This window comes from Gigantopelta aegis, chromosome 14 (assembly GCF_016097555.1).
Source record: "Gigantopelta aegis isolate Gae_Host chromosome 14, Gae_host_genome, whole genome shotgun sequence".
In the NCBI taxonomy this organism is placed as follows: domain Eukaryota; kingdom Metazoa; phylum Mollusca; class Gastropoda; order Neomphalida; family Peltospiridae; genus Gigantopelta; species Gigantopelta aegis.
Window position 1 is genome coordinate 53,807,177 of NC_054712.1, and position 26,833 is coordinate 53,834,009.

At 35.2% G+C, this 26,833-nt stretch overlaps 1 protein-coding gene across 1 annotated transcript in view; it reads left to right on the forward strand.

The window, feature by feature from the left end:
* LOC121389337 overlaps window positions 1-17,929 on the forward strand; it is a 46,264-nt gene extending 28,335 nt beyond the window's left edge. The window contains exons 12-17 of the mRNA XM_041520933.1: window positions 2,806-2,942; window positions 3,970-4,242; window positions 14,494-14,676; window positions 16,094-16,238; window positions 17,426-17,724; window positions 17,765-17,929. Coding sequence (XP_041376867.1) covers window positions 2,806-2,942; window positions 3,970-4,242; window positions 14,494-14,676; window positions 16,094-16,238; window positions 17,426-17,724; window positions 17,765-17,929 — 1,202 coding nt within the window. The remainder of the gene's footprint in view (window positions 1-2,805; window positions 2,943-3,969; window positions 4,243-14,493; window positions 14,677-16,093; window positions 16,239-17,425; window positions 17,725-17,764) is intronic.
* Window positions 17,930-26,833: the final 8,904 nt, after the last annotated feature.

The window sequence follows — 26,833 nt, forward strand, 5'->3', positions numbered from 1 at the left end:
TTGAGCATTGAGGCCTCTAAACGCTGGACGTTAGATACATTTTAAAACAACTTGTGAGATAAATGGTATTTAACAGCCACTCATGTATTATTCTCTATGTCATGACACACTAGTTATAACCTTTATATTGATTGATCTTAATCGTCTTGGATAATCTCTTTCTACAATAAAAAAATTTCAATTTAGCATTCACACTATTGCAGTTTACAAATTCAGTAATTATTTCCTGGCATGCCTAATGGCATTTAGGGCAGCGACGAAGTTGCTCCACGCTGGTCTATCCCTTGCTAATCTCTTGATGGTGCCCCCAATTGTGTCCTGTCTCCTTCATCTCTATTTCCACTGTTACAAATTCAGCAAATGTAAATTAAATTAAGATATTTTAATTTTAAATCAGCATGAAATGTATTGTGTTTAGCTTGCACATGGTTTCAATTTGCAGCTGCTTTGAAGTAGAAATTATTTTATATAACATTAATGAAGTATTCATTAGATGTAACAAGATGTCATAGGCTGTTTAAATAACAAATGCACTTTTAGGTTATGAGAAGATTGTGCATAACTGATAAAATATTAACACTGTATGGATTTAATTACTAGCAAAACATTGTATTATCTTTTTCTCTACAGTATTGCCTCCTAGTGTTATTTCCTAATGCAAAATGCAAACAGAATTGCGATTATGATAACATAAATAGCCAACTACTTTGATGTGACAAATAAATCTGCTACCACATTACATTGAACAAAAGAGAAAGCAACCTGCAAATTCAGTATTCTGAGGAGTTGATACATTTTCGTATGAAGTTGGTTTACAATTAGATCTAAAGGTTAGTGAACTGTGCCACATTAACTGAAGAAAATAGTTAAATATTTAATAAAAATAGATATTAGGACTAAAGTTTTCCATAACTATTGTAAATGTTATGGTTTGTGCAAATGCGTATGTAAAAGGTCCCTTACTTCTGTTTGAAAAGATTAACCCATTGGTGTTTTTGCTACTAATGGAAAAAATATAGTGGGTTTTCTCAATACTCATAATTTTCAAATGTTTGACATCCAATAGCCGATGATTTAGTCATTAAACCAATGTGCTCTAGTGGTGTCATTAAACAAAACAAACTTTTTAACTTTCTGTATCTCTAATTGTATACCTTTCTTTCTTTCTGTCTCTTTCTCTTTTTCTTTCTTTTAACCCTATAGCAAAATCTTAAATGAAATACTGGCCTTAGGTTCTGTTTTTCAAATATCAGAAAGTATTCATTAAAGCCAGCAAGCTGTTGCCGTGAGACATTTGCCAGTAAACAGCACATGACTTAATTATGAAAGTGTTTTGTTTTCTGTTTGGACTAGTTATTAATTGGCTTCGTCAAAAAGTGTTCGGTGCAAGAAACCAATTAGCATGTTTCAGACAGTGTTTTTGAATATAATCAAAAATTATTTGCTTTTAAAATTGTTTACTGCTGGTTTGTTTTGAAAATACTAATGTGTTTCATTATGAATGACGTAAAATGTCTAATCTTGTACATGTATATCATACATAGAGGATACTCCCCGAGTGTCTTGTGATATAATTTATCAGCACGAATTGATAAAAGTATGAAATCCGAGGCTTGCTGAGGATTTTTTATACTTTTATCAACGAGTGCTGATAAATTATGATATCACAAGACACGAGGGGGTATTCTTTTTATCACCCATTATTATTCTTTTAATTTGTGACAGTTGTAAACAATGTCATTAATGTGGGTTGAATGTCACTATATTTGGCAGCTACCAGAATGGCAGTGGCGTGATGTCTCTAATGATAGGTTTAGCGCTAAAACAAACACAGTGATGCAGGGTTTCTAGAATTTTCTTAAAATACACTAGCCATGGGATCAGCAATTAAAAACATTTACTAGCCGAGATTAAAAATTCACTAGCCTCACTTTACTTAAAAGTTAATACTATTTAGTAAAATTGTATTAACAGTCAAATATGTTACCTTAAGAGGAAGATAGAGCTTAAAAACACTAACATGGGGGGGGGGGGGGGGGGGTGGGGGGGGCAGGATATTCATATTTACAAAATAAGACTTAAGTGCAACATTTGACCCCAGAAATTCACTAGCCGTCGGGCATGGCAATTGTAGTTATTTACTAGCCCAACACTGAATATCACTAGCCATGGGAGTGGGGCTACCATAATCTAGAAGCCCTGAGTGACGTAACAAAACATTGTCTTGTGATTAAAAATTGACCAATCAAGATTATAAGAAGCGATATCTCCTGCGGAGAATATCGCAGGAGATATTACAAATTATAGTGCCAGCGATATCTCCTACAAAAGCCTTTAATGGATGATAAAAATATGATTCTTTATATTCTTGAAGAGTCTAAAAATAAATAAAATTAAATTAACTCAAACCTTTTTCTATCATTGTTTAATTTATTGGTTTTATTCTTTAAATAACTTTTATTAAATGAGAAAAAGCATTTTTGTTTTACTTTCTTATAATAATGTGAAGCATGTCTATGGTTACTTTCTTTTACAATTAGGTTTGGAAAAAAATACAAAGGTACAAAAATGCATATGACTAAGTAGAAAAAGTCTTGTTTTAATTTTGAAATAAATAGTTAAATGTTGGTAATTTGTATTTAATTTCAGTTGTTTTATTAGGGTTTATTTGGTTTATTTTATATACCCTTTCAGTAGATTTTTTTGTCAGAATGTATCCATTGGTAATTTTCTTCATCCATCCACCTTTCCGTCTGTCCACTCATCTGTGTTTGTTAATCTTATCACATTGTGTGTTTCTTCCAGGTCTCTCTACCCTGGTAGTTTTGTCAACTGGCGGTGGAAAAAGTCTCTGTTACCAGTTACCAGCCTACCTTTATGGAAAAAGATCCAAAAGTCTCACTGTGGTTGTCTCCCCTTTAGTGTCTCTGATGGAAGATCAGGTTTGTATTTCTATTTCTATTTCTTTTCAACCTCTGACCTCCTCCCACCCACCCCCATTGTTCAACTTAGATTGGTCCGAACATCCCAACTTAATTTCTTTTAACAGATAACCAGTCTTCCTGGGGGTGTTCAAAGTTCCCATTAGGATTAGGAACTGATACCAGGATTTGAACTTGGTATCTACTGGTCTCATGGGTCGAAAACTTAACCTCTAAACTAACAAGGCCGGTCAAGTTAAAAACAAGCTCTTTTTTTTTCACTGGTAACCATCCTTCCTGCGTGTGTTCAAGATGTCTATCTCGACTTCAACATGACAGTTCCCATTAGAAGTCGATATGAGGATTTGACCTCAGTATCTACCGGTCTGATAGCTGATAATGTAACCTCTAAACCACTGAGGCCGGTTCAATTAAACAACAAGCTTATCTGTTTTCACAAGTAACGGGCCTTCCAGTGGATGTTTGAGGAGTCTGCATGCCTTTACAATATATGAAGCCGATGCCAGGATTTAAACCCAGTATCTACCGGTCTTATAGCTGATAATGTAAACATTAAACCCACTGAGGCTGGTTCAATTAAACAACAAGCTCTTCTGTTTTCACAGTTAACCGGCCTTCCAGTGGATGTTTGAGGTGTCTGCCTTTACGCCAATATGTGAAGCCGATGCCAGGATTTGAACCCAGTATCTACCAGGGGACTAATTCACAAAGGTCTCTTAGGCTCTGCTAGACAACAAAGCATCCTCTTTGCAAGTCTTTTAGCATTGCACTGCGAGATTGCAAAGTTGCGAGAGTTTAGTGAATTAGGCCCCAGTCTTTTAGGCTATAACTTAACCAACATGCCACTGGGGCTGGTTAAATTAAACAGTGATGTCTTCAGTTTTCAGCATGTGTTTGAGGTGTCTGTCTCCAACATATGAAGCCGATACCAAGATGTGAACCCAGTATCTACCGGTCTTATATCCGATAACTGAAGCAGCATGCCACTGAGGCTGGTTAAATTAAACAATCTCTTCCGTCTTCACAGGTAACTGGTCTTCCAGCGGGTGTTAGAGGAGTCTGTCTTCACTCCAACATGACGCAGTCTCAACGAGAGGGCGTGTTTGCGGCACTTAATGATGGCTCCGTTCACTTCCTGCTTGTCTCCCCTGAAGCGGTGGTCGGTGGAGGGGGAATGCGGAATGCATCGTTTCCCCCGCCTGACAAACTTCCACCAATACCTTTCGTCTGCATCGATGAGGCTCACTGTCTGTCAGAGTGGTCACACAACTTCAGACCCTCCTACCTGAGGCTGTGTAAGGTTAGTCAAATACTTCCTGGTCCAGTTTAAACATTGAAATTAGTCTTTATGTCTGTCTGTCGGTCGGTCTGTCGGTCGGTCGGTCTGTCCAGTTTAAACATGAAGTGAGTCTTTGTCGGTCTGTCTGTCTGTCGGTCTGTCTGTCCAGTTTAAACATGAAGTTAGTCTTTATATCTGTCGGTCGGTCAGTCAGTCGGTTGGTCGGTCTGTCCAGTTTAAACATGAAGTGAGTCTTTCTGTCGGTCTGTCCAGCTTAAACATGAAGTCAGTCTTTCAGTCTGTCTGTCCAACTTAAACATGAAGTCAGTCTTTCTGTTAGTCTGTTGGTCGGTCTGTCCAGTTTAAACATGAAGTGAGTCTTTCTGTCTGTCTGTCCAGCTTAAACATGAAGTTGCTCTTTATATCAGTCTTTTTGTCAGACCATCCATCAGTTTATAAGTTTGATTTGTGTTCTAGAGGTGTCGTTAAAAAAACACCACCTTTATATTTAATTGTCCAGTATCTCGTATCACCAAAGAATGTGGGGTTTTGTCAGTAATTCCAGTTTTGAATAACCATAAATACATAATTTACCATATGATAAAATGGACACCTGGCAAAAAAAATTATGTTCTTGATGTCATGATGTTGTTAAACATTCCTTTCCTTTCCAATGTAGTTAATTTGTTCATGCTGTGGTGTCGTTAAACATTAATCCATTTATACCAGTCTTATGATAATAAATTAGTAATGATGGACATAACAGAAAAAATACAACAGACAACAATTGGTTTAAAACAAAAATTAATTCTTTTAAACCAGCAATCTTGTCTCACTGTATTATAACATCATTGACTAATGCAAAATACAACATAGCTAGTTTAAATAAACTCACAAACTCACCTCACCATATTATAACATCATTCACTAATGCAAAATACAACATAGCTAGTTTAAATAAACTCACAAGCTCACCTGACCATATTATGACATTTACTAATGCAAAATACAAGTAAAGCTACAGTTTAAATAAACTCACAAGCTCACCTCACCATATTATAACATCATTGACTAATGCAAAATACAACATAACTAGCTGAAATAAACTCACAAGCTCACTTCACCATATTATAACATCATTGACATATGCAAAATACAACATAGCGAGTTTAAATAAACTCACAAGCTCACCTGACCATATTATAACATCTTTGACTAATGAAAAATACAACATAGCTAGTATAAATAAACTCACAAGCTCACCTCACCATATTATAACATCATTGACTAATGCAAAATACAACATAGCTAGTTTAAATAAACTCACAAGCTCACTTCACCATATTATAACATCATTTACTAATGCAAATAAAACATAGCTAGTTTAAATAAACTCACAAGCTCACCTGATCATATTATAACATCATTGACTAATGCAAAATACAACATAGCTAGTTTAAATAAACTCACAAGCTCACCTCACCATATTATAACATCATTGACTAATGTAAAATACAACATAGCGACTTTAAATAAACTCACACGCTCACCTCACCATATTATAACATCATTGACTAATGCAAATACAACATAGCTAGTTTAAATAAACTCACAAAGCTCACCTCACCATATTATGACATTTACTAATGCAAAATACAAGCAAAGCTACAGTTTAAATGAGCTCACAAGCTCACCTCACCATATTATAACATCATTTACTAATGCAAAATACAACATAGCTAACTGAAATAAACTCACACACTCACCTTACCATATTATAACATTTACTGATGCAAAATACAAGCAAAGCTACAGTTTAAATAAACTCACAAGGTCACTTAACCATATTATAACATCATTGACAAATGCAAAATACAACATAGCTAGTTTAAATAAACTCACACGCTCACTTCACCATATTATAACATCATTGACTAATGCAAAATACAACATAGCTAGTTTAAATAAACTCACACGCTCACCTAACCATATTATAACATCATTGACTAATGCAAATACAACATAGCTAGTTTAAATAAACTCAAAAGCTCACCTCACCATATTATGACATTTACTAATGCAAAATACAAGCAAAGCTACAGAAATAAGCTCACAAGCTCACCTCACCATATTATAACATCATTTACTAATGCAAAATACAACATAACTAGCTGAAATAAACTCACACACTCACCTCACCATATTATAACATTTACTGATGCAAAATACAAGCAAAGCTACAGTTTAAATAAACTCACACGCTCACTTCACCATATTATAACATCATTTACTAATGCAAATACAACATAGCTAGTTTAAATAAACTCACAAGCTCACCTGACCATATTATAACATCATTGACTAATGCAAAATACAACATAGCTAGTTTAAATAAACTCACAAGCTCACCTCACCATATTATAACATCATTGACAAATGCAAAATACAACATAGCTAGTTTAAATAAACTCACACGGTCACCTGACCATATTATAACATCATTGACTAAATATAGAATACTATACGAGTTTTCGCTAGATATCATTTTTACAAAACGAGTGAACTTCCCAAACGTATCTGACCAAACGAAAGTGAGGTCAGATACATTTGGGAAGTTCACGAGTTTCGTAAAAATTATATCTAGCGAAAATGAGTGTGGTATTTTATTTATTACCCTCTTTTAAATCACACAAATTATGAAAAATAAATAAATCAATCAATCAATTTTGTAGCCTATTTCAAGACCAGATGTTGATTTGCATAACTAGCTGGTGCACGACTATGTACCGCTGCATTGAGAAATAGTTCGTTGTACTTCTGCTACTTCTCAGTGACGTTTTCAGGGGAGTGGTGTAGACGTACTTCCCCATAAATTTACATCGGGTTTCATTTTTTAATTTAAAGAAAGCTGTAAGGTACATGCATCAATATATGTTTATTTTCATATTGGGTGAAAAATGGTAAAACTAATGCATAATTCCATATTTTAACAAAACGCCCCCAAGAAACAAATGTTCCCGTTACCCAACTGGCACTGGTTATGCTAATAATGATGAATTCACAAATCACAACTGACAATAACAATTTGTAGACCATAAATCCAACCAATAAGAGAATAACAAGTGTTTTTGCAGTTAAAAACGTGTAGCTTGCAAAAGCAGCTGAGTTCACGGGAAAACTAAAGTTATAACTTTAAGGTCGACGACAGTCACTTTTCACTCCCTTGTTCTGGCTTTCTTTGTACACAATAAATATAGCATATCTTACCGTAATTTCACTTGAAATTCATATTTCGTAAAATGTACAATTTTTCAATCACAGAATTTTCTTCAAACACATTCAGGTGCTTCAGTAAAGTTCGAAAAAAAAAAAATCAATAGTAATTTTGCATTGGATTTTTTCCAGCATTCTTAAAACGGAAACGTCATGTACCCAGTTTGTGGTTATTGTAAGGAGGTGCAAAGTGACGTCATTGGAATTCTGACGTCATTCAAATTCAAAATTAGCTATATTATTACAATGCATTGCCACATTAAAATAAAAACTGGTCTACTAACCTTGACCCCTGTTAAATTTCTACAACAAGCAAACAACGCTGTTTACAGGTCAGTATATTTTACTTTTTCATAATTCTACAAAAAATATTAAGTTTAAAAAAAAAAAAAACTACCATATCTTATGAAAAAAATTAACGTTGGATATGTTTCATTTATTGTGTACGAAGCCAAAACAAGGGTCAAAAAAATGACTGTCGTAGACCTTAATAATGATGAATTCACAAATCACAACTGACAATAACAATTTGTAGACCATAAATCCACATAATAAATAAAATGAATATGTTTAATTATTGTTCTATTCATTCTTTTATTTTTATTTTTTATTTAAAAATATTTCTCGCGCGGTCCAGTTTACATCAACTTTTAATGAATGACATTTGTAGTAAAAGTTGTGGATGTTACTGACCTTGACATTAATTTGAATGAAAAAAAATAGTCCCGTTATGCTAATAAGGTCGCTGGCCAACCAATCGAAATTAACTCTGTTCCCTGTTGACAAATCAAAATACAGTTTGTAATACGCACCTGGTGGTGTGTACGACATTTGTACGACACCGCTATATCTTCACCAGGAGGGTAATAATGCAAAATACAACATAGCTAGTTTAAATAAACTCACAAGCTCACCTCACCATATTATAACATCATTGACAAATGCAAAATACAACATAGCTAGTTTAAATAAACTCACAAGCTCACCTGACCATATTATAACATCTTTGACTAATGCAAAATACAACATAGCTAGTTTAAATAAACTCACACGCTCACCTAACTATATTATAACATCATTGACTAATGCAAATACAACATAGCTAGTTTAAATAAACTCACAAGCTCACCTCACCATATTATAACATTTACTGATGCAAAATACAAGCAAAGCTACAGTTTAAATAAACTCACCAGTTCACTTCACCATATTATAACATCATTTACTAATGCAAAATACAACATAGCTAGTTTAAATAAACTCACAAGCTCACCTCACCATATAACATCATTGACAAATGCAAAATACAACATAGCTAGTTTAAATAAACTCACAAGCTCACCTCACCATATTATAACATCATTGACTAATGCAAAATAGAACATAGCTAGTTTAAATAAACTCACCAGCTCACCTCACCATATTATAACATCACTGACAAATGCAAAATACAACATAGCTAGTTTAAATAAATTCACAAGCTCACCTCACCATATTATGACATTTACTGATGCAAAATACAAGCAAAGCAAGAGTTTAAATAAACTCACAAGCTCACTTCACCATATTATAACATCATTTACTAATCCAAATACAACATAGCTAGTTTAAATAAACTCATACGCTCACTTCACCATATTATAACATCATTTAGTAATGCAAATACAACATAGCTAGTTTAAATAAACTCACAAGCTCACCTCACCATATTATAACATCATTGACTAATGCAATATACAAGCAAAGCTACAGTTTAAATAAACTCACAAGCTCACCTTACCATATTATAACATTTACTAATGCAAAATACAAGCAAAGCTATAGTTTACATAAACTCTCATGCTCACCTCACTTCATATTATATTTATAACATCATTTACTAATGCAAAAGTTATATTTTATGTATAATCAAGCCAAAATATATATAAGACTGGCGTTCAACAGATGGTGTTGGTGGTGTAGTGGTTAAGCCATTATACTTAACGCTGGTAGGTACTGGGTTCGTATCACCCAAGAGGCAATAGGGGATTTGTAATTCCAGTACCAGCTTCAACCCAGAGTGAGTGCAACACTAGGCTCAGTGGACCACATACACAGTTTCACCCACTTCATGTGTACCATTATGGGTGTGTCTCGAGAGAGTATGACCCCACTTATTGAATGATTACCCAGTGGGCACTGCAGGTTCTGTGTACTCAGGGCTTGGATGATACCACAATAGCTCAACTGACAGCATGTGTAAAACATGGCCCTGTCATTGTGTCAAATAGTGCCATACCAAAATGGAAATACTGCAGCTTCACCATTCATTTCATCATCGTCTATATATGTTTGTGATGTCCAAAAATGTCTTTGTCTCTGTGTTAAATATTTGTTTGTGGCATTTAAAAAAAATTAAAATTATAACTTGTTATTTAAGAATTTTGTATTATTTATTTTTTGTTTATTGTTCGTGGCTTTTAAATTTTTTTAAAGGAAAACCCCCCCTTTAAATGGTCAATTCTAACTGGTTATTTAAAAATTTATTATTATTTCTGTGAGTTCATCAGGTATAAATAACAACAAAAAAGCAATTTTAAATGTGTTCATCTGCAACGCCTTCCACACAAGATATAATAATGAGATTAATGTAAATTAAATAAACTAAGCAGATTATTCACTTTGAATTACAGATAAGCATGTAGGAGATACATGTACATGTAGTGAGAGTACAAGAAAGCCACATCATAAAAACTCAGCAAAAGATTGAATTGCTTCTTTTAATTAATGAGATGCTGATAATAGATTTCATTTCCTTTGAGAATACAGTGGCTCCATCTGCGTGGGCTGCAACTCTGGATGATATGTACAGTCCTGGTAATAACACTGAAAGGTGTACCTGCTGTTTCGTCAAGTACAAGTGCATTGTGAATTTTTAAATTTGTTTTAAATGCAATATACAGTCAAACCTGTCCTAGCGGCCACCTGTACTCAGCGGTCACCTGCCTTAAGCGGCCACTTTTTCCCCTCCCAAATGATTTATAATGTAAACGTACCTGTAATAAGCGGTCACCTGTCTAACACGGCCAGCGGCCACCAAAATCGAATCCAGGACATTTGCCCCCCAGGACATTTGTCCCCCAGTCCAAAAATGGATAGGTGGACATTTGCCCCCCAGTCGAAATGATGGCTAGGACATTTGCCCCCCCAGTAGAAATGTTGGCTAGGACATTTGCCCCCCAGTAGAGATGTTGGCTAGGACATTTGCCCCCTAGTAGAGATGTTGGCTAGGACATTTGCCCCCCAGTAGAGATGTTGGCTAGGACATTTGCCCCTATTATAGTAAAGTTTTACTATTATACAAAAGTGATATTTTAACAACAGCAATAAGGTGCAGCAAAAACCGATCTTCACACCTTCGGGAATACTATTCAGTCCCGACATCTCTACTGTGTATCAATTAAGAAAGTCTGACTCTGGAATGCATCTAATTGCCTCTGGGCAGGTTACGCTTGACATTTGTAGGTTCCCTAACTATGGCAATACAGTGCATGAAGTAGGAATTAAATAATTAAATGGAAAAAGAAAACAAACTTGGTGAGAATGGTTAATTTAATACATTCCATTTGCATTAGTTCTGAAGGATACGACATGTCAAAAGTTGATTTATAGTCAACTGTGAACACACATCCTTTGATTAGCAGTACAGACAGTAAAACAAGAAACAACAACAAATGTTTTAAAGATTATATGTGTGGCAACCTGTACTCAGCAGCCACCTGTCTTAAGCAGCCACTTTTATCTACTCCCTTGTGTGACCGCTTAAGACAGGTTTGACTGTATGTCTAGCAAGTGAAGGATGTTCCAAGTTTGCTTTATCTAATTACCTGCGTGGGTTTTATAGGTTGCACGCCTCCATCAAGTCCTCCATGTACTTCAATGCAAATACTGCCTCCAAAAAAAAAAGTGTCCAAACTAGGATAATATCACAAGGAATAAGTGACTACCACTTTTTGAAGCTGTACAGTGGTAGTGGTAGTCACTTATTAAAGGGACATTCCTGAGTTTGCTGCAATTTTTAAGATGTTATCGACTAACAGAGACTTTTTAACAATTGTAATTACATATCAAACGTATTTTTCTGTATAAAATATTAGTGGTTATATATTAAACATGTTTCTGATCATTCTAATATTTGTACTACGTTAAATTTCATTTTATTTCCTAAAATATTTTTTTCGTACGTACAAACTTATTTGAAAACAAAATCCAGTTTGGGCTTCTTACAAATATTAAGACGACCAGAAACACATTGAGTATATAGACACTAATATTCGAAACAAGAAAATATATTTAATATGTTAGTTTAATCGTAAAATTTTTTTATTAGTTGGAAACATCTTACAATGCAGTAAACTCGGGAATGTCCCTTTAAGTGACATGATAAAAAGTCGAAACAGGTTGACCACAGAACGTTTTAGTTATCCACCCATAAGCTAGAGCATCTCAGAATAAATAGTGTTAAAAATAGCATGATATCACAAAGAATAAGTGACCACCACTTTTTGAAGCTGTAGTCACTTGTTAAATAGCATGAAAAAGAATCGATACAGTTTGACCAAAAATGTTTTTATTTACAGGGCTCGAAACGGCCTGTGTGGCCAGGTCACCAAATGCGACCAATGTCCCATTTAGACAACTTAAATATTAAAACATTATAGCGTTAGTTGCCTAAATAATATTATGTGGGCGATCTTCTTTAGAGCTATAACATATGAGCCACTATTAATATTTGTATTCCACATTAAAATCTTGCTTGTGGATCCCTTACCATAATTTGCCAACATCCATTATTATTTTTTGGGCCACTATATTTTTTGTCGAGTTTCGAGCCCCGAGTTATCCATCCATAATGAGCAGTGTCTCGTTTGGCTCCTCTGTACCCATTTCCATGTGACCACATTTAGAAATAACAACACATTTCTAAAGACAGGGTTATTTAAATATTGCATAGGTCAATCTACCTGTAATTATCAAAGAAAACGTGGGAAAAAGCATTTATCAATTTTTAATTATTTTTAATGAAAACCTATTTCTTAAACCGGACTATGTTAAGCTGCTACAGTTAGTAATGATACGAAAAATGGTGGTGTGATGATACCTATTGTTCATGATAGTAACAGGGGTGGGAACTCTTCTTGGATCAGCTGTTTTCCTCTCATGGAACATTGCACTTCCTCGCATTTTAATCATCCTTTCCTCCAAAATGTGTCAGATGGCACAGATTTTAACCATGGATTTCAAGAATTTCCGGGACCCCTCAAGATTTCCTCTTTTTTATAGTTCACCAATTCCCACCCATGTAGTAAGTTTTATGCAGGGGACAATATTTCATGTGAAGCGTTCTGTTTGTGTGACAGTTATAAATTTACACAAACTGCCAATCAGAACCATTGCATTCTAATATTAAAAGTTAAAAAATTTACGATCATCAGAATTTTGTTGGCTATACAAATATATTTTGTGGAACCAAACAAACAAAAACTCTCCTGAGGCTATTATAAGAAGCCCTTAGCTATCGCAACATGAGTTTATTAATTTCTCAATGAATGTAAATATAAAGTCAGGGAACGTCATATCTGATGACGTCACTTTGTATTGGTCCAGCCGTAGCAACATGAGTTTATTCATCACAATATAAAGTCAGGGAACGTCATATCTGATGACGTCACTTTGTATTGGTCCAGCCGTAGCAACATGTGTTTATTCATCACAATATAAAGTCAGGGAATGTCATATCTGATGACGTCACTTTGTATTGGTCCAGCCGTAGCAACATGAGTTTATTCATCACAATATAAAGTCAGGGAACGTCATATCTGATGACGTCACTTTGTATTGGTCCAGCCGTAACAACATGAGTTTATTCATCACAATATAAAGTCAGGGAACGTCATATCTGATGACGTCACTTTGTATTGGTCCAGCCGTAGCAACATGAGTTTATTCATCACAATATAAAGTCAGGGAATGTCATATCTGATGACGTCACTTTGTATTGGTCCAGCCGTAGCAACATGTGTTTATTCATCACAATATAAAGTCAGGGAACGTCATATCTGATGACGTCACTTTGTATTGGTACTTTGTCTTATAAGACAATGCTCAAATGTAATCACAATGGAAAATGTTAAAAAACTATATAAAAATACACTGCATAGTATGTCTGCTAAAAACTTACTTTCTTTGTTGACCTGTCGGTGGGCCCTTTGTGCACCTCAACTGGTATATCAAAGGCTGTGGTATGTGTTATTCTGTGGTGCATATAAAAGATCCCTTGCTGCTAATCGAAAAGAGTAGCCCATGAAGTGGCGACAGCAGGTTTCCTCTGTCAATATCTGTGTGATCCGTAACCATATATCCGACACCATATAACCGTAAATAAAATGTGTTGTGTGTGTCATTAAATGAAACATTCCTTCCTTTTTTAACTTGTAATTGCTAATAATCTAACATATAAACTTTTAATGTTTTTTCCCCTCAGGTATTGTGTCAACAATTCGGAGTGAAATGTTTTAATACTTTTACCTTGTAATGACTCCTGTTTGTGGGATGGTGCATCTAAAAAATTGCTTGCTACTAATGTAATGGGTTTCCTCTCCTAAGACTATATGTAAAAATTACCAACTGTTTGATATCCAATAGCCGATGATAAATAAATTAATTGCTCTAGTGGTGTCATTAAACAAAACACATGTCAACTTTTTATTCGTAGGGGCCTATTTAGTACCGCTCATGTCCAAAATCTCCTTTACAGGCTGAGTTTTGCCTGAATGTAGATTTTTTCAGGTGCGTACGCAGAAATTGTAGCGGGTGGGGGGTGGGGGGTGGGGATTCTAGACTGTGGCTAAAGAATTTATAGAGGATTGAGTCATGCTCCACAAAACAAACTTTAAACTTTGTAATGACTAATAATCTAACATCTAACATTTTAAAAGCTTTTTTTATTTTTTTATTTAGGTATTGCGAGAAAGATATGGAGTGAAATGTTTTCTCGGACTCACAGCCACTGCTACAAAAGCAACTGCTTACGATGTCTCAAGGCATCTTGGGATTGAAGATGTCAAGGAAGCTACAATTCGGGGTTCACCAATTCCTAAAAATTTGATTTTGTCCGTGTCTCAGGATGAAAACAGAGATGAGGTTTGGATTTAATTGTTGAAACTTGTTTTCAGTCTTCACCAACATTTATACAAGGATGATGGGCCTACCTTTGTTTGACACCCAATAGCCGATATGTATTTTTGTGTTGTTAGCCATTCAGTCAGTCATTGTATTGAAAACAGATAGAAATAAGCAGAATTGTTTTTATAATCCACACTACATCTGGAAATTTACTTGTCTATCAATATTTTTACTTGTTCAAATAAGTTGTTAGTTTTATTCAAGTGCAAGGACCATGTTTTTTTGTTTTTCAATTGTTTTAAAAAAAAAATTTTTTATTGTCCCCAGAATATAAAATGGCAGTGTCAGGGTTGGGATGTCCTGAGCTCACTGTCTCACAATATTGTTTTTATTGTCCCCAGAATATAGAATGGCAGTGTCAGGGTTGGGTGTCCTGAGCTCACTGTCTCACAATATTTTTTGTATTACATATGGTATACATAGTTTTATATAGGACGATGTTTTTGATTGCTCAAAATTAAACATTATACATTTTTACTTGTCCACAAGACAACCATCTAAGTACCGTACATTTTGCTTGTCCAAGCAAATTTTCACTTCTCAGGACAAACAGACAATTTCTCATTTCGAACACTGTTGAGAAACATGTAGGCAGAAATATTGTAACGTGTCAAGTTATCGATCAGTTATTACATCCCTAGTGAGAATGTGCATTTTAGAGTGTCGAAACTTAAACAAATTTCTCCACTGGATTTTAGCATTGCCTGAAAACTGGTGAAACTCTAATTTCCCAGCAAAGTTTTCTCGATTGTTTTTCCTTTAGCATTTTTATCCCTATGTAACAGTATGCAGTCAAACCTTCTGTAGCAGCCACCTGTGTTAAGAGGCCATGTATTTATTTTTCTTAAAATAAAATAAACTGTACTGTATTAAAGAGTGACCTGTGTTAAAAAGTATCTTTCTGATACTCCTTATAGTGGGGGGAAGGGCGAAATGTAGCCCAGTGGTAGAGTGCTCGCTTGATGCCCCGGTCGTTGGGGATCGATCCCTGTCAGTGAGACCAATGGGATTTTTCTCGTTCCAGCCAGTGTACCACGACTGGTATATTGAAGGCCGTGGTATGTGCTATCCTGTCTGTGGGATGGTGCATATAAAAAATCCCTTGCTCCTAATGGAAAAATGTAGCAGGTTTCTTCTCTATGACTGTGTCAAAATTACCAAATGTTTGACATCCAATAACCAATGATTAATAATCAATATGTTCTAGTGGTGTCGTTAAACAAAACAAACAAAACCCTTTAGTGGCTGTTTAGCACAGGTTTTACTGTGTGTGATTATTATTTTTACCATTTCAAAATGTATAGGTCTTTTAGTTGCTCACCTGTAGTAAGAAGTTCCTGTTCTAGTGTCCATGGTGTGCTTTCTTGTTTTCCAGGCACTGATGAACCTTCTGCAAGGTGAGCGGTTTACAGAATGTGACTCTATAATTGTGTACTGCACGCGCCGTGAAGAAGTGAACCGTGTCGCCACGCTTCTGAGAACCTGTCTCCAGAAACCAGAAATGGATCTTGGTGTTCCTCGTTAGTTGTCTAATACACTTTAATAAATAATGTTTTGTGTTTCACTGTCATTAAAAAGAATTAAGTATCATGTTACAGTCTGCAACATTGTCTAATTCATCAATTACCCATTGCCTAACTTGACAGTGACCCATTACCTAACTTGACAGTGACCCATTACCTAACTTGACAGTAACCCATTGCCTAACTTGACTGACCCATTACCTAATTTAACAGTGACCCATTGCCTAACTTGACAGTGACCCATTACCTAATTTAACAGTGACCCATTGCCTAACTTGACAGTGACCCATTACCTGATTTAATAGTGACCCATTGCCTAACTTGACAGTAACCTATTACCTAATTTAAGTGATCCATTGCCTAACTTGACATTGACCCATTGCTTAACTTGACAGTGACCCATTACCTAATTTAACTGTGACCCATTGCCTAATTTAACAGTGACCCATTACCTAATTTGACTGACCCATTGCCTAATTTAACAGTGTCCCATTGCCTAATTTAAAAGTGACCCATTGCCTAATTTAACAGTGACCCATTGCCTAATTTAACAGTGACCCATTGCCTAATTTAACAGTGATCCATTGCCTAATTTGACAGTGAATGATTGCCTGATTTGACAGTTAATGATTGCCTAATTTGACAGTGACTTATGTACGTAATTCACCAATGACCCATAACCACTAATTCACCAACAACCCATAACCTAATTTACCAATGACCCATTACTTAATTTGCTGTTGAGCCATTACCCAATTTGTATGTGAGCCTTGACTTCATATCTTTCCTTCTTTCCCTTTCCTGCCTTTCCTTTTTCTCTTCCTGCGAACACCACTTCTTTTTCAACTTCTTTTACAGTCTTACACCCAATTACCGAATGTTTGACATTCAATAGCTGATGATCAATAAATCAATGTGCTCGAGTAGTCTTATTAAAAAATACAAGATTTTTTTTTTTCAAAACCATTTTTAAAAATGAATGGCCAAAAAAATAAATCAAAAACTTGACCAAAACAGGTTTGAAACAAGGATGGGGAAAACAATTCTAATTCCAATTAAAATCATGGATTTCTTTTTTAATTAAAAAAACATGTTATTATTATTTTATTTTTTTTAAAAAGGACGGTGAAAGAAATCAAACATTAATTTCAGTTAAAATCATAATTTTGATTTTGTTTTTTCAGTTAGCAAGCCTATTCCGAAAAAAGGTAAAAAAGGACGGCGAAAGAAGTCACTTGATGCAGAAAGTTACCACGCTGGTCTAACTCCGGCTCATAGAAAACGAGTCCAAAAGGACTTCATGTCTGGTCATCTTCGCATCGTCGTGGCAACAGTGGCATTTGGCATGGGTCTGGACAAGGCCGATGTTCGGGCAATCATCCACTACAACATGCCGAAAAGTTTCGAAGGCTACGTCCAGGAGATTGGGAGAGCTGGGAGGGATGGGAAAACATCACATTGTCATGTGTTTCTCGATTCGGAGGTAAGTTGCTATGTTTACTTATTTTTCTGTCCCGGGACAGATTTCTGGCTATCCAGAGATCGGCACCGGGACAGATTTCTGGCTATTCAGAGATCGGCACCCGGACAGATTTCTGGCTATCCAGAGATCGGCACCGGGACAGATTTCTGGCTATTCAGAGATCGGCACCGGGACAGACATGCTCGAAGCCTTAGTGGTATGTTAGCATGTTAAAAAAAGTACCTGACCTGCTATGTTTACTGCTTTCAAGGTGCTATGTCAAAGTTGCATTAATGGTGGTTCCTGCCAAAAATATTTATTAATGTTTGCTTTAAACATAAAGTTTATACCTTCAGCTGTGTGCCTATAAAAAATATTACAACCAAATAATTTCATTTACTAGTAAAAAATTTTTATTTTATGTAGAATCTTGAGAGTGTGTCACATGCATTAATTAGTGATGTCACTGTTTTATGCATAGGCCTACACATTCAACTCACTAAGTGTTTTCCATACAACTGATAAAGAAAGAAAGATGTTGACCATGCTATATTTAGCCACATTATTCGGGGAACCCGTCTTGTTGTCCAGAACAAGACTTTTTAAAATGTATTATTCTTGAGTTAATTATGGAAAGATTATGTCTGGGATTGATTAATTTGTAGATATTTATTATAAATAAATGTGAAAATAACGAAATATAGTAGATTTAACTTTGACATAGGACCTTTAAGGCATTTCATCACTATTGCTTTTACATAACTGGGCAGACAAATATTCAACATCTGCATTTAAGAAAATGACCAAAGGCCCCAAAAAACCCAACATGGAATATAAGACCCAAGACAAAAAAAGTTTGTTGGAGAATTAAAAAATCCACAGCATTGCTGATTGCTGTGGGCAGTTGCAAGAGTTTAATATTAGCCTATGTAACGATTGAACCACAAAAACAGTGTTTTTAACTTTTGACCTTAGCAGAAGAGTTTGAAATATTACCTCTCTTTACTTTGAGGGATCTCAAAGGGAAGCAACTCTTATTAAATTTTAGTATCCAGACAACACACACCATGATATGGAATTCAGTTCTAGATGCAGGAATCAACTGTTTTTACACCATAATTATTGTGTGCCTTTCCTTTTAATATTGCATAACCTAACAGTGTGATCAGTTCTGGTTGAAAAAACAAAAAGTAGGGTGGGGTCACTCTTTATTTTAATGGAATTACGTTCTGCAGATTGGCTACAATAGTGGTGTTATTCCTTGGAGACTGTTCCAAAATTGATCACAGGGGTGTTGGATGGAAGGCAATTTGTTTTGGTACATACCCATCACCATGAAAACTTAATTTTATTTTAAAGTGGCATACCCTAGTTTTTAAACACTATTACTTATATATATATATATATTTACTATTAGAGATAATTGAAATCATACTTTACTTAGATTTTATTGTTTAGATTATCCATTTCCGTATATCCAAAGTGTTTCTGTCATCCTGATGTTAAAATGTGCATACCTCAGAGAAGTAATGGTTATGGAATGGAATGGAAACTGGCTTTAATGTGCCCCTATCCACAAGGGTTCAGGCACGCCCACTTCGGATTTAGCCTCTGACATCGCCAGTGACCAACTCCGAAGCAGGAGGCAAGCTCTAGTCGGGGTTTTTTACGGGTTTTTTCTCATTTCAGCATCACAGACTCTTGTTTTACTCTGTTGTAACTTTATCCAGATGTGTTACAAGTTTATAGATTAACCCAAATTAGTGTCCATTTTTACAGGTTGAAACTAGGGTCTGTGCCTTTAATTATTTATGTATATGGAACCAAATGTAACAGACTCGTCAGTCATAAAATTATCATCGTGGTGTTTCCTAACCCTCCCCCCCCCCCCCCCCCACCACCAAGTGATCAAGTCTGGATCAGTTTTAAAGGTTTTTACAGATTTGCAGTGATCAAATGTGAAAGTTTTCCCAGATTTTTCCACAATTCAGGATTCTTAATCATGTGTACAGTGTTATCGAGTTTTTCCCGTTTGTTCAAAAATTTTCCCATATTCTTCATTCAAAACTTACGTTATAATTTTGACTTATGCTTTGTATACATTCTAAACGGGGCCTGCAATTTTAGACCACTGTGCAACCCTAACCCTGGGACCAATATTGAATTTCTAGACCCTAGTGTCAGTATTGAATTTCCAGAGACCCTAGGGTCAATATTAAAATTTCCAGATGTTTTTTTTTTTCATAACTGACTTGTATTATCCTCACTCTCACTCGAGTAATACCAAAATGCGGACACTTGTTTGATATAATAATCTCTATGTATATATCTACTGTTACATATCCAGACAGTATAAATATGCAGTCTTAACAAACAGGTAAGTGCAGTATATATTGTTTTAAAATTGACTTTTCCTTTTCTTTTGGTAAGTCCAAGGTTTCCTTGGAAACAGACCAACATGTTTTCGCAAGTACTGAAGTGGAATGAGGTTATTTTGGTTTGATTTACAAAACCGGTTTTATATTTTTGAAAGTATTCATTTATGGTACTGTTAAGTGCCTTTGTTTCAGTATGACATACCAAAATGAAATCCTATACTAACTCAACTTTATAATACAAAGACGATACTCTAGATTTTCCATAATTATGTTATTTTAACAATAAAAAACTGTCCCATTTCTTTGATCAAAAGCTCACAGTAACCATGTACCTTGATATGGTCAGATTGTACTTCGATGATAAATGTATGGCTTCCAGATGTTGTTTTATTCCTGATTAAACAACAAAGACAACACTATTTTTTTTGGTATTAGTGACATTGGCATGAGTTTAATTAATGGGTAATATATGAGCTGCAGATATTATGGTAACGAACCAAATGAAAAGTCAGGGCTTTAGATTGCACCAAAGTCAAAGCAATAAATATTGTGGCAGGATTTTTTTGTATGTGATTCCACCCACACTATCGGACTACAATGTACCTTTCCTTAAAAATGCTTGAGTATAGAGGGGTGTTTCAACCCCCAAAATCACCCTGCACACATGCTTTGATATCCTATAATTAATTATTAAACATTAATTAATTAAATGGCAGAAAAAAGAAACTTGCTGTGGCAGATCTGAACATATTATTAATGGGTAACTTTAAGACATGTTTGTATGTTTTTAAAATCAAACTCCAGAAATGGACTACGTGGTGACAACTGAACTTAATACTATTAATAATAGATCATTTAAAATGAATATATGTGTTATTAGAACAGCAGAAATGAAATACTCTGTATAGTCGGTGTGAAGACCGTTGTTTATCTTGTTGTAATGGTTAGATTCATGTGATTATCCCCCGCTGCCTGTAACTATTAAACATTACCGTGTATATCTCGGAAAGAAATTCTGATTAGTTTTCACAGGCCGTGATTAACAAGACATTAACCCAGGGCTGACCTATCTCAATGTCTTAATAGAGGGTGCCCCTGATTGTTTCAGAGTGATGAAAATAACACACACACATACACATTGCATATAGAGTGGTTTTCCACTGGTGACAGCATCAACATATTGCACTGGGGTTTGATATTAGATATATCGTATGTACAGGCTTGTTATGTCTGTAAGTGTATGTAATCAGCTGAAGTGTATGTAATCAGCTGTTGGAACGGATGCACCTGTGTAATTTTAGAGTCAGATGATTTCATTACAGATTAATTGTGTTGTTTTGAGATATATTCACTGGACATTGGCAGCTACTTTGGGTAAACAGCCTTGAACTGTGAAACACAGGGCAAGAAATATGGGTAGAGTGCTTGCCTGAGCTTATGATTGGCTTGTATTTGTAAAAGTTAAAAGTTTGTTTTGTTTAATGACACCACTAGAGTACATTGATTTATTAATCATTGGCTATTGAATGTCAAACATTTGATAATTTTAACATATTCTCAGAGAGGAAACCTGCTACATTTTTACATTAGTAGCAGGGATCTTTTATATGTATCACTCCACAGACATGATAGCTTATACCATGGCCTTTGATATACCAGTTGTGGTGCACTGGCTGGAACGAGGAATGGGCCAATGGGCGTACCATCAGGGATCGATCCCAGACTGATCGCACATGAGGCAAACACTTTACAACGGGACTACATCCTGCTTCTGGTTATATTTGTGAAGTGGAAAATCATGAATTTGTACTAAAACAATTTGTCTTGCCGTCACAAAATAAAAAGGCAAAATGTAGGTATTACATTTCCACCAGTGGTGATGGTGTCAACTTCTGCATTTAGCTACAAGTTTAAGTTTTGTATTTAGCTCCATTTCATGGGTCATATTTGTGTGAAGTTGCAAATCATGAACTTGGATTCAAATGTTTTGTTTCGGATTTACAAAGTAAAAAAGGCAAGGTGCATGTATTACTTTTCTGCCAGCTGTCATGACATCAACTTCTGTGTTTTAAAGTTTTGTATTTAGCTCTGTTTCATGGGTCATATTTGTGAAGTTGCAAATCATGAACTTGTATTAAACTTTTGTCTTGCCTTTACAAAGTAAAAAGGCGAGATGTTGGTATCACATTTCTTCCAGTGTTGATGGCATCAACTTCTGCATTTATCTCAAAGTTAAAGTTTTGTGTTTACGTCCATTTCACACAAACTATAAGTCATGTATGTTTAAAACAATTTATGAATTAAAATTTGTGGGTTAAAGTTTTGTGTTAAGCTCCTTTTCTCACAAACATTTTGTGTTTAGTTCCATTTTTCACAAACATTTTGTGTTTAGTTCCATTTCTCACAAATGTTTTGTGTTTAGCTCCATTTCTCACAAACATTTTGTGTTTAGTTCCATTTCTCACAAACATTTTGTGTTTAGTTCCATTTCTCACAAACATTTTGTGTTTAGCTCCATTTCTCACAAATGTTTTGTGTTTAGCTCCATTTCTCACAAACATTTTGTGTTTAGTTCCATTTCTCACAAACATTTTGTGTTTAGTTCCATTTCTCACAAATGTTTTGTGTTTAGTTCCATTTCTCACAAACATTTTGTGTTTAGTTCCATTTCTCACAAACATTTTGTGTTTAGTTCCATTTCTCACAAATGTTTTGTGTTTAGCTCCATTTCTCACAAACATTTTGTGTTTAGTTCCATTTCTCACAAACATTTTGTGTTTAGCTCCATGTCTCACAAACAAGTTCTTTGTGAATTTTCATCACAATGCATGTTTAATATCTTCTTTTTGTTTCATTAATTTAAATTTTAAATTAATATTTTTAATCGATTTTATTGTAATGTTTAGTTTTTTTAAAGTTATTTATTATTTGTTTTTAACATGCATTGTGATGAACATCTATGAATGCACCAATCAAGTTTTATATGTATGGTATGTAAGACATTTAATTATGTGAAATAATTGGGGTTTTCATCCTGACCTAGACTGGTACATCAAAGGCCGTGGTATGTACTATCCTGTCTTGTGGGATGGTGCATATAAAAGATCCCTTGCTGCTAATCAAAAAGAGTAGCCCATGAAGTGGTGACAGCGGGTTTCCTCCCTCAATATCTGTGTGGTCCTGAACCATATGTCCGACGCCATATAACCGTAAATAAAATGTGCTGAGTGCGGTGTTAAATAAAATATTTTCTTCCTTCCTGACCTAGAGGAGATGTATTGCTATGTTTCGTGATGTCTGCCTTGCTTTGCCATACTGAATAACCACAAATGATAGATTACATTATTACTGGATCAGAAGGATGGGTTCAGCGCGTCAAGGATTTGGGTCAAAGGTCACTAATTACCTATCTACTCTCATATTATTATATCTAGTCAAGAAAGTGATCATCTCATGAGATAATGTCTACAAATAATGATAGTCTGATAAAAAAAATTAAAATATAAATAGAGACCATTTTTCATAAGTTGTCATCTTGTCCAATTGCAGTGTTTAAGCTGGAGAGGAGAATAATTTCTTTTTTGGATTAAACTCATTTCAGTTTATTTTTATGATTTTTTTCAATTAAGGTTCAAGCACATTGTCTAGGGCATTCAACTCTTAGGACTAGTACAATATTTCACGTGAACCAGCAATCTATAATTGTGTCAAGTATACAGCTTCAAATTCTTATGAACTGTCAAATGCTTCCTTGGTGAATCAATATAATCTAAAATTAAAAATGGCAAACTTAAGGATCACAAAAACTTTATTCATGTATTTCAAAAATGCATTTATTCTGTATTGAGGTGAAACTTAGCCTAGTGGTAAAGTGCATGATGCATGGTCGACTAAATGTTGGTATATAGTATTTAAAGGGACAGAGCCGTGAAAATTAACACTAAGTTTAATTAATCTACATACCTGTAACACATTTGGATAAAGTTACAATTGAGTGAAACATGAGTCTGTGACTTTGAAATGGTGAAATACCCTCTAAAAATAGACTAAAACTCGACTTCATAACTGTTATTTCTCAGACGCACGTGCATTTTTAAAAATATGAGAAATCCATTTTGTGATATTAAAAACACCATGATGACCAAAAACACTTCAAATGTATGGAGAATTGATAATCTAAACCATAAAATCTAAGTAAAGTATGATTTCAGTTATCAAAAAACGGCTATAATAGTCAAAAAGATGCCTTAGTGTTTAAAAAGTAGAGTATGTCCCTTTAAGATAAAACAATGAAATTGTGTCATTCTTAAGTTTTGGGTGGCAGCGGCATTCCTCTGGGATTATCTCGGTGGTCCTTCACCATATATCCAATGCCTTATAACCATAATTAAAATGTACGGTATTGAATGCGTCACTAAATAAGACATTTCTTTCTTTATTTCTTTGTTTCTTAGGCTTGATTATGTCACATGATACTCGTTGCAGACAGTAATAACAGAGTATGATTTAATTTTGTCTGTTATATCTATTCTGTATGACATGACATAAAGTACACATTGCTTATAGGGTGTACACCACCAAATCAATTCCCATAGACAACAATAATAACATAAGTGGCTAAAACACCAACCTACCTTTGGCTTAACCGATCAGTTTTTAAAATTATAATCGATCGTTGGAACAGCCATAGTTTGCGGTGCACTTTTCCTTCTATACTGTGGGAAGCTCTTATTATAATTTATATTTGTATCAGTTTGGTGCATTCATTAAACTTGCCATTTTAAAGGCTTTTTGCTGATTTAAGTACTACCACACTTCACCCTTAATGTGAATCAGCAAAAAATGGGGGTCAAGCTGCTCATTTCAAAGATACAGATAGTGTCTGTGACTACCCTAGTTCTGCACAAATCTTTTTTACTGTTTTTTTAAACAAGTACTCCATACATGTTTCATGCATAAGGCTACTTGACACAGTGGTACTAGATGAATAAAAGTGTATACATTTTTTACCCAGATGAAACTATTTTATTTTATCACCAATGACAGGACATGTGGTATTAACTGCTGTATTCAAAGTTGGGTGCACCTCGAACTTTGACCCAGCCGGACGGATGTTATTTGGTTTAGTACTACCTTAAGTGCTACATTATTTTTGTGAATTGCATTCCTGGCATAAACAACAAGACAACTAATCCACTGACTTCTTTAGGAACGTCTTGAAATGGCATAAAACAAAAACATCTACAAATGTACATGAATAAAAACTAGTTTATTTTATTTTGTATTCTTGTATATTGAAACTAGTTTATATTATTTTCTACAAGAATCTATTGACCTATCATAGGTTAATAGGTCCAGGTATGACATTTCCAATTCTTGCAGCTCATGACTTATACAGTGTATCATGGTGGGGTTTATTTTATCATTGAATTGAATATTATTTACAACTTCTTGCTTAAATTATCGATTTTGTCAAATCCAATATGTTTCTGGTCATTTCTAGTAAGCAAAAATACATTTTATGTGAAACAGAATATGTGTACATCTTAGGAAGTAGGGTAATTGACTTTACAGATGATACTTCTTGATAGGAGTCGATTACATATATATGATGGTACCAGGTTTCTTTCCTTCTCTGGCTTTTTGTCATTATCTCTCAGTCTTACTTCTGTCCTGAGTCGGGTGTCTGACTATCCATGCTATACATGCTTGAAACCTTTGTGGTATATGAGCATGTTAAAATATTTCCGCTCAGCTCTGGCTTTCTGTCCCTCTCACTGTCTCATTTGTCGATACAGCCATAGCTTACAGCAGTGTTGCAGATCTTGATGTGAAAAACATTGAGGAATGATTAACAGCTACCCTAACTTAGATTATTGGGAGGTAACATTGAGGACTGATTAACAGCTACCCTAACTTAGATTATTGGGAGGCAACATTGAGGACTGATTAACAGCTACCCTAACTTAGATTATTGGGAGGCAACATTGAGGACTGATTAACAGCTACCCTAACTTAGATTATTGGGAGGCAACATTGAGGACTGATTAACAGCTACCCTAACTTAGATTATTGGGAGGCAACATTGAGGACTGATTAACAGCTACCCTAACTTAGATTATTGGGAGGCAACATTGAGGACTGATTAACAGCTACCCTAACTTAGATTATTGGGAGGCAACATTGAGGACTGATTAACAGCTACCCTAACTTAGATTATTGGGAGGCAACATTGAGGACTGATTAACAGCTACCCTAACTTAGATTATTGGGAGGCAAGATGTAGCCCAGTAGTAAAGCGCTCGCCTGATGGAGGACTCATTGGGCTATTTCTCGTTTCAGCCACAAATGGTATATCAAATACTGTGAGATGATGCATATTAAAGAACTCTTGCAAATAATGGAAGGAAGGAAGGAAATGTTTTGTTTAACGATGCACTCAACACATTTTATTTACAGTTATATGGCATCTGACATATGGTTAAAGACCACACAGATATTGAGGGAGGAAGCCCGCTGTCGCCACTTCATGGACTACTCTTTCCGATTAGCAGCAAGGAATCTTTTATATGCACCATCCCACAGACAGGATAGCATACCACAGACTTTGATATACCAGTCATGGTGCACTGGCTAGAACGAGAAATAGCCCAATGGGCCCACTGACGGGGATCGATCCCAGACTGACCGCGCAGTAAGCGAGCACTTTGCCACTGGGCTACGTCCTGCTTCTGCTACTAATGGAAAAATGT